Consider the following 17,448-nt stretch of genomic DNA (forward strand, 5'->3'; position numbering starts at 1 on the left):
GTGCCTGTTACTTTGTGTTCTGTGCTTTTGACCCCTAGTCAGCCTTAGCAAAACTGATTTTATCCTGATAGCAGACTCATTATTAGAGCCAAAGGCCTTGGATATGGCACATGACATACCACAAGCATTTTGATTCAAAGTTCTCAAGATGAAACATAGGAAGCACGCAGTAAGTGCTCTAAAACCAGTAACATCTCAATGCAAATTTCCAATGTGAGATCACTGCCAAACAGACTCGGTGGAGTCTCTTTAATAACCAGAACCTAAATTGAAAAATGACCCTCCTGTGAGGGTCTCACTGCAGGAGGAGCATGGGGGGGACAAAAGCAGCTCCAGCTCTGGACACGTCATTACTGAGCACTTAACAGAGGGACTTGGGGTCAGGGCCACTTGGGAACGGGCTTACCTTGTCACGAAGATCTCTGGGCTGGTGAAGCATGGGTGCAAGGTGAGGGGACACAGCAGCATGGAACAGCAGAGTTCATCCCACAGAAGCAGTGGCAGTATTGACACAAGCCATATAAAGCTGTCCACAACCCAGAAACCCTCACGGTGCCCTGAGACACAGGGAAAGAGATGTTCTCTCCTCCCTTCCCACCTTCCTCGCCCACCACTTCCAGGAAAGGACCAATGACCAGAAGTACAACTATGTTTTCCGGGCTTTTAGTTTGAAAAAAGTATTGATTGAAAGTGTACAACAGAATGAGGTGTGGCGGCAGCACCACAGCCGGATTGTTTCACAAATAAAAACAGAAAGGGCCTTAAATAATTGGGTGCAGATTTAAAAAACCTCAACAGTGAAAAAGTTCTTTCCCTCCGAACAGAAAGTCACAGGCACAGAAATGGCAACAACCACATGGAGACAATGGGGGGGACATCCTTCTAACCACAGGGCTCTGTGCTAAGAGGTTGCCACCGATGGTGGGCTCCCACGCCGCGGCCGCCGGCTGCTCCCGCGTGCAGCTCTGCCCTTGGCTCGCTCTTTGGAATGGTTACAGATGAACAGTGCCACATGCCCTTGCTAACCAGACCCACCCCCCAACCCCCCAACCAGGACACGGACAAACAAGGCCTCTGCTAAGGCTAAAAAAAGGACAAGACTTTGGAGTCTTGAGTTCAGCATGTTTAAGAAACGAGAGTCTGGTGAGCGCACAGCACAGTCCCTGTGCGAGGCTTGCTATTCCAGCTTGGCCTTCTTCTTATCGCTGCCGTTCTCCTCTGCTGGTGCTGCCTGTGCTGCCACATCCTCCAGTTTCCTCTTCCCACTGTCAGCAGGTGGGTGTGTATTGCGGGGTTTAAAACTGATAATGATGCAGGTCATGTTATCGCAGCCAGTGCCGTCCCCTGAGGTGTCTGGAGCCAAACACTGATCCAGCAGCTGAGAAAGGATGGGACAGGTTAGCAGACAGCAGACACACAGCACTTTGAATATTCTGACACACTGGGCCCCCTCTGATAGCAGTGCAGGTAGGGGCTGCCAGCCCAGAATATCACGGGCTGAGCTCAGAAGGTGTTTACAGCCAGACAAGGGACAGAACCAGCCCTCGGCACCCCTGGCTTCCTGAAAGTGGACAGAAACTCCCTTGGCTTGACAGTAACTCAGGGGTCAAAGGCATTAATCAAGGCGCCAAAGGAAGTGGCCCCTAATTCAGACACAACTCTGCTCCTGTAAGAGCCGGCACTGCGACCTACGTCTGCCAGATCCCTTAAGCTCTGAACAAGGCCTGATGGAGCTGGGGTGCAGAATCACTGTGTGCTGACAGGACGGCGGAGAGACTGATGGGGTGAGCTTTGGACCTTACCTCTTCTACAATGGAGGAGAGCGGCCTCAGGACTCCGTTCTCATCCTTTTGGGTGATCTTGGACTGGATGAAATCCACCACTTCCTGGCTGCTCATCACGTTCCTGCAGAACGGGAAGGTCAGAAGGGTTATTAGCTAAGGGAGCGGTCGTACCACACTGCCCCAGGAGAGATCAGGGCAGTGATGGCCAAAGAGGAACAACTGCTCCCTCACTACCTACCAGATTCCATCACAGGCAATGACCATGAAGTCATGGTCATCATTTATTGTCAGCACTTTGATGTCAGGCAAGGCAGAGATCATCTGTTCCTCTGGAGGCAGATTCTTGTTCCTCTTGTAGAAGTGATCACCTGTAGCGGAGAGGAGGATCAGTTTGTGCAGCTGCTGGGTACTGGCAACCCTGCCTACCCCTGAGCAATGAGGAACACTACCCAGCCCTAAACTCATGGCTAGATAGGACAGTACAACGCCCGACCTGACAGCCCACATTGCTGTGGATCTTCTCAACCCTCAGTAAGCTAAAGCTCACTTGAGAAAAATCAATCCTCAGCTCTGATTAAGGGGCTTATCTGGCATTACACTGCAGGAGTACACTTCAACAGCAAGCACAGAACAGTAGGCAATAGTTTCCTTAGATAAACAGACCCCTAGATTTCACCCTACGTGTGTTTTCATCTCTTTACCCCTGGGTGATCATTTCTGTGGTTTGGGTCTTTCCACACAAGAACTCTTCACTTCAACCCTTACCTGCTGACATTTCTCTCCCTTCTCTGTGCATTTCCTAGTATATTGTCAGTGTCACTGCCTACCCTTCCCCTAATGCCTCCAAGCTTCTCATCTGCTCATCTGCTCTGCTGGGCTGCTACCAGACATGCCAGATCTCCTCAGTTATTAATGACTCCCACATTACTTGTAAGAGACCAAAGGATGAGAGGAAACAGCAGTCAGGTGCTGTCTGAAGTGCTGCACAAGGGGAATGGAGCTCATACAATTAAAAGACAAGCCTGGCTCAAGAACAAATGGGCTCAAACTGGTAGGAAGTTAGGTCTGTAGTAAGCAACACACCAAGATACTTCAACAGCATCCTAACAAGCAACAGAAAAGAGAAAATCTTTCCTATTGGAAAGTCAAGTTGTTGGGTTTTTTTTTTTGAGATAGTTTATTATGCAGGGTGGTTTCCTGACAGCACAGCTGCAGGCACAAAAGCCCTGAAGGCCTCACACACTGCATCCTGTGCCACAGCCTGGCAGGGGCTGGGCATACTCTCCACTGCCAGTTTCATGGCTGTTTTCTCTCATTAGGCTGAAACCTCACCAGATGAAATACCAAACAGATTCTAAACATCAAATTGAAAACTGTTCCTTAAACTTAGTGGCTGGCAAGTGCTGGAAGCACGGATGTGCTGAGGCCAGGCACACCACTGCCCACCCCCAGTTCTGCTCACCAATTGCCCTGGAGAGGTTGAGGCCACCATTCACTCTCCCATCCATGGTGACCTTGCCACCGGCATTCTTTATCCTGGCCAGTTCCACCTCATCCTCTGGCTTGTGGTCATACGACATGTCGACAGCCTTGCCACCTTCTGACACCACGCAGCGAGAGTCTCCAGCATTAGCCACAATCAGCTGCTTGCCTCGGATGAGGGCCACGACAGCAGTCGTCCCACTGTCAGAGCCAGGCTGCAAGAAAAACATTTTTGCTCAGGCTTTTTCCTATTGCTGTAGATCAGATGATAAGCAGCACTAACCACCACGGGCTCAGCTCTGCCCCAAACTCATCTTAACTCTTCTTCCCATAAGCACACAGAACAATGGAGAAAATGAAAGAAGAATGAAAAATGGCAGTAGTGTGTTCACTCAGAGGCACAATCAAACCACCCCTCACTGCATCACAACTGCCCGTGATTTTCCAGTGTTCAACACATCCTGCTGTGCCCTCAACTCCAATGCAGCAGTTCCAGCTCCCGCCCAACTCAAGCAGGAGACTTGCAGCAAGCCAGGATACCTCCCCAAAAAGAGAAAAGTTGGCACCTTGGAAGCTGTAACTCCCTTTCCTTGAGATCCTGGGTCCCTGGCCATCTGCCATGGGCTGAGGAGCCACAGCCTCGGCCTGGCCAAGGGCAATGCTCTGCCCAGGAGCAGCTGTCCTGCTACTGTCACACGTGCCCCTCCCATGCCAGCTCCCGCAGCATTTCTAAGCACAGCAAAACCCTGCAGTGAAGTCTCAGCCTGGTATATGTGCTCTAGCCCAGATATATGCTCTACCCCTCCATCTTTTGCCTTGAGTCAGGCTGTCAGTAGCTGTGTTCAGCCTCGGGAAAACAGAAGGAATATTCTTAGCTGAATGGAAAGCCCCCTGCTGAGCCTCATCCCCTCCCCCCACCCCTTGCCACGTGCCCTTGGCTCCACACTATGCTGCAGAACACAGGAACAAGGTGTGCACCTCCTCTTTCCCCTCCATGCCTGGTAACAACATTTCCTCCTCTTCGTCCTCATCCTCCTCCGCTTCTTCGGTGTCATCTTCATCATCTTCATTCTCTGCCTCTTCGCTACTGTAACCATCCTCATCTTCACTGCATTCCTACAAGAAACAAGAGATACCACCAGGAGTCACGCAGGACACCCTCAGTGCCCTCCCCAGACAGCTGGTCTCTCCACCCCAGGGACAGAGGATCACTTTGCCCCAGAAGAGTGAAATGACCTGGTCGGCGTTCCCCAAACCTGATGTCTACGAACAGAGCAGCTAGTTTCAACTACCACAGTGAATGGAGGGATGGTGCATGCAGCAAGACCGATGAGTATCCACTATGGCTGCTGTGCAGGTGAGGGTATGGTGCCCTCACAATTATCTACACAATCCCCAATGAGATGGCCTCGTAGTATCAGCCTGAAAAACCTACTCCTAGGGCACACCTAGGATGAGCCTCGTCGCTCAAGTACCACAGCAAGCAATGCATTCTGCCCAGCCAGAAGGCCACTCTGTCCCAGTGCTGTTTCCTACCTCACTGTCTTCCTCCTCTTCCTCAACCTCATCTGACTCATCCTCACTGTCCTCAAAAAATTTGGATTTGGTTGTGCGCTGGGGCTTTCCCGTGGAGGAGCAGGAGGGCCCGGCCTCCCCAGTAGAAGAGGTGACGGCCTCGTCACCTTTGCCTAGTTCAGGCTTCTGCAGAGCAGGGCTGTTGCCTCCAGTGCTGGCTTTGTCTGAGGTGGAGGAAATACCCGTGATTTCTTCATCTGGCTTCCCATTCTTCCTCTCCTTGTGGTCGATAAGGTCCCCTGGCTCAGCCTCTCCGTTCATATTTGACTCCCCATCGTGCTGCTTGCCTGTCCCCTCCGCAGCATTCTCCCCAGCCAGAGCTAAGGACTTGTGTTTGAGGTTCTTGGTGCAGTTTTGTCCATAACGTGTGAGAAGTTCCTCAATGGTCATTGTGGCTTCTTCGTGCAGAAGAGCAGCTTCCTCATTATCCACTAGAAACGGAAAGGGGGAGGGGGTGAGGACAAAGAGGGTCAAAAAGCAGGACACATCACCATAGCAGCAGCTGTGCAACACACTGTGCTCAGCAGCGAGGTGCCGCGACTGGAGGTTGCCATTTGCAGACGTGTTTCAGCAACGCTCAGCATGCTTGCTGCTCACCAGCAGGCACAGACGAATGCAGCCAGGCCTGCACCGTCCCACTGCTTCCAGGCTCTGCTGATGAACAATATGCAGATGGCAGGGGAAGGGCTCCTGCCCACGGCTCAGGCAAGCAGTCGGCAAGTTATCGCGGCGCCTCAGGCTGCTGATGCTATCTGGCTGGCTTGTAGGCAGCACAGAAGTGTTTAAATTACATGTAAAGGTTGGGGGGTAAAGAGCCTCGTATTACACCAGAGTGAGCTCAAATGAAGCTGTGGGGGAAAGCAGACAGACCGCTTTCATGTGCAGATTTGCTCATTAACACTGCGACGACTGGGAACAAGTTTTTGTTACAGCAGTTGCTCCACAGGGCTTATGCACAGAGATCCCAAGCATTTGGGATCTAGACGTTTAAAATGAGATCATAAAGTAGCTTTAGGTATGAAGGACGCTAGACAGAAAATAGGATGGCTTTTCCCGAACTGGGAGCCCAGGACTCCACTGGTATCAGATAACCTCCATCATTTCCCTGCTGACAACCCCTTGGTTATCCTTCTCTTTGCTACTTAAAGTCAAAATGAAAAGAAAGCCAAATCCCAAATGCTTCAGAAAAATACAGGATAAAAAAGAAAAAACCCAAACCCAATAACAACAAAACCCTCTGTTGGCTGGAGAATGAGGGCTAACAAACTCAGCAATGACAGATCAACACACTGCTCAGGGTGACAGCATCCCTTTACATCTGCTTGAAGGCTAGACACAAGCTGTTCAGCCAAGAGCAGCGCAGGATTCATCTTCTAAGCTGGCTTCATGATCTGGCAACTACTTGCTCACAGAAAAGCACACTCACTTCTTGGCAAGAAAGAATTGCTGAAAAGAGACAAGAATCTCATTCAGTCCTGCCTACAGGTTGTCTGACAGCGGCCTGGCAGAGATAAGCACCACACATTTCACTTTTACAGCTTAGCCCACTTCCCAGCTCAATGATTTCTGCCACATCCTAGAAGTCTGCACATGGAGGATATCCTATGGAAAACTGCTACAGGTTGGTTTGCTGTCCAGAGGATTAAGCTACCAGATGAATCAGCATTCTCCTAGAATCAGCTCAAAGCAACGGAGAGAGGTGGCAGCTTCACCTGAAACTGAACTGGGTGATTTGCACAAGCAAACCCCCTGCTAATGGAGACCTGGTCCAGCTGCTCAGTGCCTGGCCTGGAGCTGCAGTCTTATCTTGTCAGTAGCATCTGACTTACCATCATCTTCATCAGCAACTTTCTCTTTCTCATCTTCATCATCTTGGGGTCGCCCAGCCATCTGAGAGAGCTCTTTAATCACCTCCTCAGTGGTGAGCTTGGCATCTATGGCTAAGAAAGCATCTTCCAGGGCCTAAATATGAACACAGACATAATCAGGACACACAGTTTCATCATCCCTATAGGATACCTGCTGTGATCAAACCTCTTCCAGAACACACCACACAGAAGTGGAGACTGAACTGCTCAAGGCAGGCAGTATCTCTGGGTCCATCTGGTCCAAACCAGATCCCAGTACCAACCCTGGGGATACCCAATGCCAGATCAGCACCACCAGAGAGAATTACAATAGAGAAAGGTGGGGCAGACAGATCCTGGAGGGAGGGGGCACTGCCTAAGCCCTAGGTAACAAACAAGGGCTTTCTGCTGCACTGGTATTCAAGCCTGTTCCAGGGCAGTGCTTCGCTCATACCTTTTGCAATTTGCCTTCCTTATAGGCCTTCTGATCCTTGATGATCTCGGGAAGATACTTGGCACAGTACAGGGCAACTTCTTCTCCTGAAAGACAGCAGAAACCACTTAAAGATGCCGGTCCTCCCAGAAGCACAACGTACGCTTAAGCAACCCAATTCCCAAGGCAGATCTTGGGGTGCAATCAGAACCAACCCAGATGTGGAGAAAGAAATCACACAGAGCAGACTGCTGTGCTTCTCAGGTATGCTTCGATTTGCTGACCACCCCTGGGGAAAACCTCAATAAGTTCTCACCTCTCAGAGCTGGGCAACACTGGAAGCTGCCAGGAAGGGAACATGGGCCTATTCTGGCCACTGTTCCACGTGGACCCATGCTATGCAGAGGGAAGTTGTGCAGAGGGAACATAGTGAGAAGTAAAAAGGGGGTGAGATTGGAAGAAAAAAGAAACAGCAGACAAGGGACTTTTTGAATGTGCTTGCTGAAAAGGGCTTAAGTGGCCACTGACAAAGAACAGAAACCCTGCAAAACAGCTGCTGTTAAAATAGCACTGAAAAGTTCAACGCTGTGGAGCTACACAACAAAGAGATTGAGCTCTATTCTGATCATACTCTCAAAAATGTGGTGGAAGGAAGAGGGGAGAAAATGCTGGAAGGTCACTGAAGAATAAACAATGCAAGAAATGAGCCCAGTGCTTTTAATGAGAACTTGGAAGGAAAACCAAGACGACCTGACAGTAACAGACCTGGCAGGGAAATAAAAGATTGGCTGGGGCTCACAGGGTCCCCCATGGAAAGGACAGGCAATTAATGTCCATTAAGCTAGGCTTTTGGAAAGCAGAACTTGTGGATCCAACTCAACATCTGCTCATGAAGATTCTATGACTTTTGTTGAGAAAACTAAGCATGATTTAGTTTAGTCCAGTGGGCACGGTGGTGGTAGGTGGGTGATTGGAGCAGATTTCTTAGGGTCTTTTCCAACCTTAATGATTCCATGAGTCATTTTAGGGACGTGGTTTAGTGGTCACGGTGGGGATGGGCTGATGGTTGGACCTGGAGCCCTTTTCCAACCTGAACGATTCGATGATTTCATAATGGCCTGGGTTGAAAAGGACCTCAATGATCAAAATTTCAACCCCCCTGCAACAGGCAGGGTCCTTCACTCACCAGACCAGGCTGCCCAGAGCAATTTAGGTAAGGCATAAAGCACTTTGCTTAAAAAGTTCACCTTTTGAGATGCCACACAGCCAAATAGGTTAAAGAACTGGTCATGAGACAAACTGAGCAAAGAATCACACCTGGACACGTTTACACGTGATGATGGAGGACTGTTACAGATGATGCAGCCACATTTCTATCCACGAGCCAACACAATTTCTACTGGCCATCCATGGAGATAGCAATGAATAATGGCAGCGACACCAGCAGCTGAACAGCCAGGCCCAAAGACAGTTGTGAGAATGCAGAGCTCGTGCTCAGAACTTGGCTGGTGCTTTGGCTTAGACCTGGACATTACACTTAGGTGTTCCCATTACGCTTCTGACCAGCAAGCAGAGTGCTGCACTTTGCATCCCTCAGCAGAATGAGAAGAAAACCCAAGAAAACTGCAGGAACAGCTTGTGAAAAGCCAGAAACAGCAGCATGGGGCCGCTGACATGATTGCCAGACATCAATACAGTCTCCTCCAGTTTCTCTTCCAACTCAATCTGCATGACAGCCCTGACATCTGACTTATCTACTTTCTAATCTTGTTTGGATACTCCGGTGAAGCTCCATTCCTGCCCAGCTGGAAGCAGCTGACAGATCTAATAATACCAGCGTGGACATCTGATCCTCTGCCAGATGGAGATGTTTGAACAGTGCAATCTTTGCACCAAAGCTAGGGACGAGGAATTTTCTTCAAAGTAACAGGTAGTTTGATCTGAGTAAGTCACAGCAGCTTCACTGTCACGGGCTCAAGGCTTCCATTCTGCCTCTGTAAGCAGATAAGGCACGGGCTGGTGCCCAGCCTGTAGGAAAAAGATGCTCACTTACAGTGTTTTAACCAAAATGCCCAAAGATTCTTTGGGGTCTTCCACCTGTGGGCGATGATTTAACAAAACAAGTCCTTCAATCCAAAAGCTGTGCATCCCCTCAGTGCACAGGAGGCAGCCAGCAGCCCAGCACACAGACCACAGGTCCAGTTGCTTGCACAGCAGTCCCAGGGAGGTCTAATGGTTTTTATAAGCTGAATCAGTACCTCAAAGCACAGCGCTGCCAACGTGGCCAGAGAAACTGAGCTAGGCTCAAGGAACTCAACTCTTAGATCCAGACACATGTACTTAAATACTGTCTCAGCATTTCTGGACCTGTCAACAGAAAGAAACTTATCAGATTTTTCTCATCAAAAAAGCCTTTGTGGGAGTGCAATCTAGAAGCCAGATCCTGACCAGAGCACTGAGTGGGCATTAAGTGTCACAAAAGCTGTGCCAAGGGAACTTCCCACAGTCGTGCAGAGGTGCACTCAGCATCACCCTGCTGGCTGCTGATGGCTCCTTTCAGTTCATTGGGTGTCACACTCCTGGTTTTGGTTGCATGTCAAAAATCAGCTCACTCACCACATTTTATCACCATCTCATCCTCACTAAATATCAAGCACTTTCCTTCCAAATGCTCAGGCCCACGGAGGGGTGAGGGCAGCAAGAGCAAAGCAGAAGAGCCAGGTGAGAAAGCTGATGCAGAAACCTCTGTCCTGCTGGGTGCTCTTCATCACACAGGATATTGTGTGCAGTGCCTCCATCTAGAAGCATCCTCAAAAGCCTTCAGGGGTTGAACACGTGGAGAACAGAATTATTCATATACAAGCCAACACTGTATCTAGGATCACATCTTCCACATGTGCATTATGAATCCCTCAGCACAACTCTCCAAGTCTCCATTAATCATTGTATTGCTGTTTTCTAACTGAGAAGCATCCAGCCAAGTCTCACTCAGATGAAATATGGAGCAAACCCCATTTATCCTGGCAGTCAGGTACCCAAGAGCCAACAAGAATCGTGCTGCACTGTGATTGCTCCATCTCCAGGAGCACGGGCCTGAACAGGACGTGTGAAGACAGGAGCAGGCAGTGGCCTCAAGGCAGGAACATGGAAGCCCAGGCAAGGCAAAGGCCTCTGGAGATCAAGGTTCCCAGATGAAATCATTGTCAGCACACGGACGTGCACAAACCCATCCCCTCTCGCCTTTGTAAGACTGAGAGTAGATCTGACTGTAAGATCCCATCTTTATTTAGACACGTTCAATTGGAATTTGAGATAAAGCAAGCTCAGAATCAAGTCACAAATCAGTTGGCTGCCAACGAGCACCATGGAACCCCCGGGGAGCAGCGGGCCTGGTGCTGATGGCTTGGTGGCTGGACTCGGTGTCTTAGAGGTCCTTTCCAACACTGGTGATCCTACGACTGCTGGCATCCCAAAGAGAGGAGCTGCATGAAATCATTCATTGGGAAAACATAAACTGTGAAGTAAAATGGAAAGCTACATATGAGAAAACATGGTGAGGAAAGCAGTAATAGAACTTCTCCCATGTGAAGCTAGGGGATTAATAGAGACCTAAGGCTTAACTAGCTTAAAGCTACCAGGAATCTGAGTGAGGTATAAAAGAAAAGCTAAATTAATTCTTTCCACTGACAGCTGATAAACGTTGGAGAGATTATTGCCTTAAAAACTCCTTTAAATGAAATGAACTCGAGGAATTGTTTTGAACTGAAGAAGTAATGCATCAGTGAAATCATACAAAAGTAGAAGTGGACAAACGTTGGTCTTCCACGTCAGGTTCGGTTTCTGTGTCTGTTCTGATAAGGTTTGCCAAGGAAAAGCTGGAGAAATCCAACCCCAGAAATGTAAAATGCAAAGTAAAAATCTGTGCCATCCCAATTGATGGCTTTCCCCAGTGTCTCTCACAAGTTTTTCTATTGCATTAAAAAAAGCAAAACAAAGAATTCCACAAACAGAAGAAACAGAAACACGCGTTGCTTCCTGTCCTACACAGATGTGAGCTGCATAAGAAGTCTTTTCGACAACCAACACACGAAATAAATGCTAACAAGATCACGTTGATCTCAAAGAAAAACACACTGGCTCGATGTCATTTGTTCCTAACCAGTTTTTGCCAACTGTTACACTTTATCTTCTTGTTAGATGCTTACAAATGGTTTCTGAATTTATGTAAGAAAAACCATTAAGCTTTATAGTTGCTAAGTCCTCGACTTCTTTGCCCTTCTCTGCCTTTCAGAACCAATCCATCACTCAGGTGCTCTCAAAGATAATCCTGGGGACACGAGCAGGTGCCCTACCCAGTTCTCTGCATGCTCTGGAATCAAGTTCAAGAGGAAAAGAGTTTCAAAACATTCAATCTAAACACTTCAGACTGAGAGCATCTCTTCTGATCCCATCTCAGAACTGGGGGTAACTGACTGATGTATCAGTTACTGACTGGGACCAACCTTTGTAAGAAGAACTGCCACTACAGGTAAGCCTTAAACTCTTATTTACAAACTGTCACATTTAGATGACTTGATTCTAAAGGCAATCACGCATGAAAGTGAGATGCCATGTAGGGAGCAGGCAGCCTCCTCCTCCATTTGCTCCACTATCAAAGACATGAAAGGCCCATACATGATACCAAAAACATCCATTAAAGAGCTTCAGAACATAGAGGAAACTGGGTTTGCAGAAGTATGGACCTGCACATCTGGTACCTGAGCCCTGCAAATACATGACATTGGCAGATGAAATTCCTCACTGACACACATTAAGAATAATTGGTGGATAGATCCTCCTGGGAACTGTGCTAAGGCAGGCAGAGAACTCAGAGGTGACTGGGGAAAGCCAAGATGGTTTCAATAAGGGCAAACAGTCCCTGAGAAATGTTGTTGCCTTCTATAGCAGAGTTACAGCATCAGCAGATAAGGGAAAAGCAACTGATGTTATCTACCTGGACTTACCCAAAGTGCACAGCAGGCTGAGAGAGCTGGGGTTGCTCAGCCTGCAGAAGAGAAGGCTCTGGGGAGCCCTTTGTGCCTTGCTGTACCCAAAGGCCTAGAGGAAAGCTGGGGAAGGATTCTTTGTCAGGAATATAGCGACAGAACAAGGGGTAAAAGCTTTAAACTCAAAGAGGAGAGATTTAGATTAGATATTAGAAAGAAATTCTTCATTACGAAGGTGATGAGGGGTGGTACAGGGTGCCCAAAGAAGCTGTGGGTGCTCCATCTCTGCAGTGCCCAAAGCCAGGCTGGATGGGCAGCCTGGGCTGCTGGGAGATGTCCCAGCTCATGGCAGAGGTTGCAGTGAGGTGATCTTCACTGTCCCTTCCAAATCAAAGCACTTTGTGAACTACATATACACACTGCATGGACACAAAGCCACCTATTATCACTCAAGAAAGATTTGGTAGGAAAGGAGCTGAGATCAAAGCAGACACCACTTATGTCACAATAAACTGATGGTACATCTGTATCTTCAAAGCTGTAGGCAGTGCTTATCTGGCCACCTGAAAGCACGCTGCAGAGCTAGAATCCAAACCCAACAATCATAATCAGAGCTGTGGAACAATACAGTGCCTGGAATGTGTGGTTATGCCCAACACAAGCAGCGGAACGACTGCTGTGGCCCAGGCATTTCATCACCTGGGCTAAAAACAACTGGAATAATTCATGGTGGACTTTTAGCATAAGCCAGTTAGCACCCAAGTGACAGTTCAGGAGCAAGAGGGACCTGGACTAACAGCCAGATTGGATGCAGCCACACTATTCTAAGTCAGGTTCATAGCATCAGTGGGTCCACAATGCAACAGTGGGCTTTAAGGGCCAGAAAATGGGGGCTGCTTTTTAATTTAACAGCACGGATTTAGGACTCTTCCTACTAAAAGAAAGGAGTCCAAAATTAAGACAGTGGAAATTGATAACGGTGATTATTTACCAATTTCTTGCAACTGAAGTGTACAATATGGCAGTGAAATTATTGGGTAGCAGAGCTAGATCAAATTACTTGTTCAAACACAAAAAAATATTTGCTTATATACAACACATCCTATGCAAATAACCACCAAACATATAAAGCTGCAATCTCTGTGATTATCCTAACACCCCACAAGAAAATAAACAGGCATTCTTAAATGAGATTCAGAAGATGGAACGTAAATCTCCTCGCAGTTTTGTGTTAACCCATGACCTTCCTTCTAGAACCCCCAAGAGACTCTCAGAGCCTTAGTCAATCTATGTAACAAAGTGCTTTCCAAGAAGGAGCAGGATTTCTACAGCTAGGCAGACACTGGCTCCAGCTGCCACTCCAGAAGCCACTTTTACCAAGCAGCCACAGCAAAGAACCCCGGGGGGAGCAGGGGAGCAGTTACCTCCGTGTCCATCATAGACTGAGAACATGGCTGTTTCACTGTCCAGCTCTGGTATGCAGTTGTGTGCATCCTGAAAGAGAGAGCAGAAGGCTGGGATGAGATGCACTGCAAAAAGCACTGTATGAAAAGGAGCAGAGGCCGTGAGCGCTGATGCAAGCAGTCTCAAAGCTGGAGGAAGAGCAAGAACATATTCCCAAGAGCTTACCTGGTGAGAACTCAGAGAAGGAACATGGATCTTTCACACTGTGATGTCTCTGTGCTAGAGCACAGCCTCTTCACAATTAAATCATGCTGTGTATTGTTTTCATTCCTCAGTATGGCTCTAGATATTGCCACGCTCAAGTCTGAATCAATTTCTTCTTTTTGAGGTACCTATAAGGGCTGTGTTACTGTAGTAGCCCTCTTCCCCTGCTCTTGCCAAACAAGTTCTGTGCAAAGTGAAAAGCTACTCTGATACATGGGCGAACACAGAGGGTTACACATGGAACCTCCCAAGCTTGTGCCTTCCACACAACCCCAGGCTTTGCCTTAGCTTGTCCTGTGAACACAACCACAGATGACAGCAGCTGTCTATCCCAGCAGACCAAGGAAAGGCAGCCTTGCTACACACAGCATTACTGCACCCACCGAGAACAAAGAGCTGGGCTGGAAAAGCTCCTCTTGGCACAGAGGCTCCTTCCTGCTTCCATCACACGGGATGCTCCTGACAGCAAAGCAAGGAGCCAGGCATCTGCCAAGCATCTTTACAGCAGCAAAGCAAAGGAGATGCAACTAGCAGTGCCCAAACCAAAGTACTGAACCAGGTACCACTTCCCAAGATAAGACAGATCCCTGTTCTGCCAGCTGCCCAGAAACCCTGGCACACTCCACAAACAGGAGGGAAAGTTTGTCCCAGGGGCTTTGGGGTACCAATGTCAGAATCCTACCAGCCTGTACATGCTCCCAGACTACAAAGACAACCAACACTCGAGGTGAATATGCAGAGAAGCCTCTATCTCCACGTGGTCACAGGAGCAGCAGACCTGGAAGAAGACACCGCCCAGACCTTACACCAGTGTGACCTCTTTCACCCTGCGAGCAAACCAAACTTCTGCTAGCAAACATGCATGGGGCTGTTGAAACAAGTGATCTCGCCTCCTTGCTGTGGTTGAAGCTCTTAATCTTGAATCTCACTATGCTACAGATGCCCCAAAAGAAAAGCACTTGTTCCAAGTCAGCTGGCTTCAGGTTTGGTTGCATTCACACTGCCAGCCATCCCCAAACAGTTCTAGACCTACACTCAGCCACGCTGGACTGCTGCACAGCTGAGGAGCTCTCCTGCTCTTATCCTCACTTCTCATAGCATTTACAGAAGCCTGAGAGATAACAAAACCACACTAAACTAACTGGGATAAGTCCCTGGTGACTAAGCAGCAGCTTAATTAGAGCAAGAAACGCAAATGGGAGGAAACCCAACGCTGGCAGCAAAATGATCTTCTACTCCATTTGTACGACTGCAACATGTCCTGATCCCAAACCAGGGCAGCTGTCGAGGAAGCAGACAAACAGGTAAAGGACCTCATGCTCCACAATGAGCAATGGAGCTCACAAAGCCCTGCTGCCAGCAATCCCTCCCTTATCAGCCTTCAGCCCAAAGCATTTCCTCATGTACAAAACCACCTCCTTGGAGTAAAAATGGATTTTTACAGTATGTATCTTTAGAACTCCTTATACCTGTCTCACTTGGAGGCTCCTAAAACGTGACCCACAGGCAACAGACAGAACTTTAGCAGGATCTGCTACCAACCAAAAATGCCCATATCCTTCTACCACTTCCATACATGCTGCTAAGCTTCACCAACAAAACCCATACCTAAAAACTTTAGTATTAACCAAAGGAATACACTTTTGCTCAGAGCTTTTCCCAAGCTTAATGGAAAAGTGGGAGTACACTTAAACGTGAAAGAAGGGGTAAAGACCCATCCACCAAAAACTCCACCAAATACACAGGAGAAATCTGCAGCAGGTTCAGTTTGTAACACAGCACTCCCACCATCTCATTCCTTGTGATAATGCAGCTGAACCACATCCACGCCAATGCCCTCAGCACCGCTTTTCTCAGTGGGGAGATATGCCAAAGATGTTGGTTAGGGCAAAAAACACAGCTGCAAGCTCTGGCCCTCATCCAATTTCCAGAAAGGTCAACAGCAGTGAGAACAGGCTTCAAAATAGCAAAATTGAGCCAGCTTCCCACCTGTGGGAGGACTACAGTAACCCACCAGCAGTGCTACAGGCTCTCTGCTCCCCCCCATCCGAGCCCACATCCTTCAGATGTTTCCAGCCTCTGTGCACCAGAACACTGCCTACATTCAGCCTTTTGCCACAAGCTGATGGCTGCATGTCACCCCAGTGCTCCAGCTGTGTCTCTGTCTCCACATATAAAGGCCAACACAATGGAGACGCCACTGCTCACAGCCAACTGAGCACAAAAATACCAAGTTCACCTTAGGAGCACAGGCACCAATTCTCCTTTCTTCCTCTTCTACTCTAGAAACCATACCCTGCGCCTTCATAAAGCTCCGGTACACGCAGAAAGAAGGAAAAACTCAGTCACTGCTTTGTCACCAGTGAAACCACTAAAGCACTTCAGAAGTGATGAAGCATCCCATTGTGGAATCGTACTGGAAGAATCCAAATGCTGCGAATAGGCCATCCAGACCAAGCCAGAGGGCTGCAAACAAGAAGGTGCTTTTCCCCATTCAGAGAAGATGCACCCTTAAGGCTGCAGGGCCCAGTGTTGCTCCTTCCTGAGCTCCCCTTGTTTACTAGCTACCTATAAGAGAAAATTAACCACGACATGAATGCTATTCATAGACTCGCAGAATAGCTTGGGTTGGAAGGGGTCTCAAACACCACCCAGCACCTGCAGGCTGGGCTGCCAGCCACTCCATCAGGGCTGCTGGTGGCCCTGAGCACCTCCAGAAACGGGGCACCCTCAGCTCTCGGGCAGCACCGCCATCGCTGCCTTCTGAGGGAAAATTTTCCACCACACCTCACGCAAATCTCTATCAGTTTAAAACCCTTCCCCCTTGTCTTATCGCTTTACACCTGAGTGAGCAGTCGCTATCCGTCCTCATCCCCAGGTTCCCATCGGGCGGAGTTCTCCCAGCACGGCGCAGGGCCGGGGGTGGCACAGGGGGGAGGGAGAGAAGGGAGGGCAGGGAGGGAAAGGAGGAGCAGCGCTCGCTCCCGCCAGGCCCAGACCCTCGGCCAGGCCCCGCTCACCTCCATGGAGACGCGCCAGCCCTGCATAGCGCTGAAACCGAAGTGCAGCGGGCGCGGCCCGAGCCCGGCCCCATCCCCGGAGCTCTTCACCGTGTTGGGCTGCGAGAGGTACGCGCCCATGGCGGAGGCCGCCGCGATGCCAGCCCTCGGCGCGGCGGCCGTGCGCGGAGGGGAGGTGGCGGCGAACGCTGAGGCGGCCGAAGCGGAGCGGGCGGCACCTGAAGAGCGCGGGCGGCCCGGAGCGGGCGGCGAGGAGGCGAGGGCGGCGGAACCACCCACCAACGAGCCGCCGAGCGGAAGTAGCGCGGCCGGAAGCGCGGGCTAGAGAGTCGCCACGGGGGTGGGGGGAGGGGGCACTCAACCCGCTCGGCCAAGAAGAGGGGACCGGAAGTGCAAACCATAGAGACGGGCAGCTCCTAGAGCGGCACAGCTAGGTAGGCGCTCCGCTCGGCTGCCTCAGCCCTCCCGGAGGTCGCCCAGCGTTTGGCAGTAGCTATCAGGAGCAGCCCTGGGGCTGCCCCCCGTAACGCTGTTCGGCTGCAGCAGCCCCTCTGAGGCGGTGCCTCATTTGTACGCGCGCGGGGAAGGAAGAACTAGGAACTCAGAACCGATGGCACTGTAGTGTTTACGAGGAGCGCCTGGGCTTGGTGCAGG

General features: G+C 49.5%; 1 protein-coding gene across 1 annotated transcript; it reads right to left on the bottom strand.

The window, feature by feature from the left end:
- Positions 1 to 647: 647 nt before the first annotated feature.
- On the bottom strand, positions 648 to 17,074 carry PPM1G (protein phosphatase, Mg2+/Mn2+ dependent 1G). Its single transcript, XM_052688352.1, has 10 exons — positions 16,795 to 17,074; positions 13,531 to 13,600; positions 7,143 to 7,228; positions 6,671 to 6,803; positions 4,803 to 5,272; positions 4,245 to 4,382; positions 3,247 to 3,481; positions 2,023 to 2,152; positions 1,803 to 1,905; positions 648 to 1,378 (listed from the first exon to the last, which is right to left on the bottom strand). The coding sequence occupies exons 1-10, from the start codon at positions 16,912 to 16,914 to the stop codon at positions 1,178 to 1,180; spliced, it is 1,686 nt and encodes a 561-aa protein (XP_052544312.1). The 5' UTR covers positions 16,915 to 17,074; the 3' UTR covers positions 648 to 1,177.
- Between the last annotated feature and the right edge of the window lie 374 nt (positions 17,075 to 17,448).

Source organism: Tympanuchus pallidicinctus, unplaced genomic scaffold (assembly GCF_026119805.1).
Source record: "Tympanuchus pallidicinctus isolate F22 unplaced genomic scaffold, pur_lepc_1.0 scaffold1, whole genome shotgun sequence".
In the NCBI taxonomy this organism is placed as follows: domain Eukaryota; kingdom Metazoa; phylum Chordata; class Aves; order Galliformes; family Phasianidae; genus Tympanuchus; species Tympanuchus pallidicinctus.

Bases quoted from the DNA above. Each gene is read 5' to 3' on its own strand.
- PPM1G (XM_052688352.1), bottom strand. From the start codon at position 16,914: ATGGGCGCGTACCTCTCGCAGCCCAACACGGTGAAGAGCTCCGGGGAT. The intron at 13,601-16,794 runs GTGAGCGGGGCC...TCTCTCTTTCAG, and splicing joins GCTGGCGCGTCTCCATGGAG to GATGCACACAACTGCATACC. The intron at 3,482-4,244 runs GTGCACACCTTG...TTTTTCTTGCAG, and splicing joins GCATGGAGGGGAAAGAGGAG to CCTGGCTCTGACAGTGGGAC.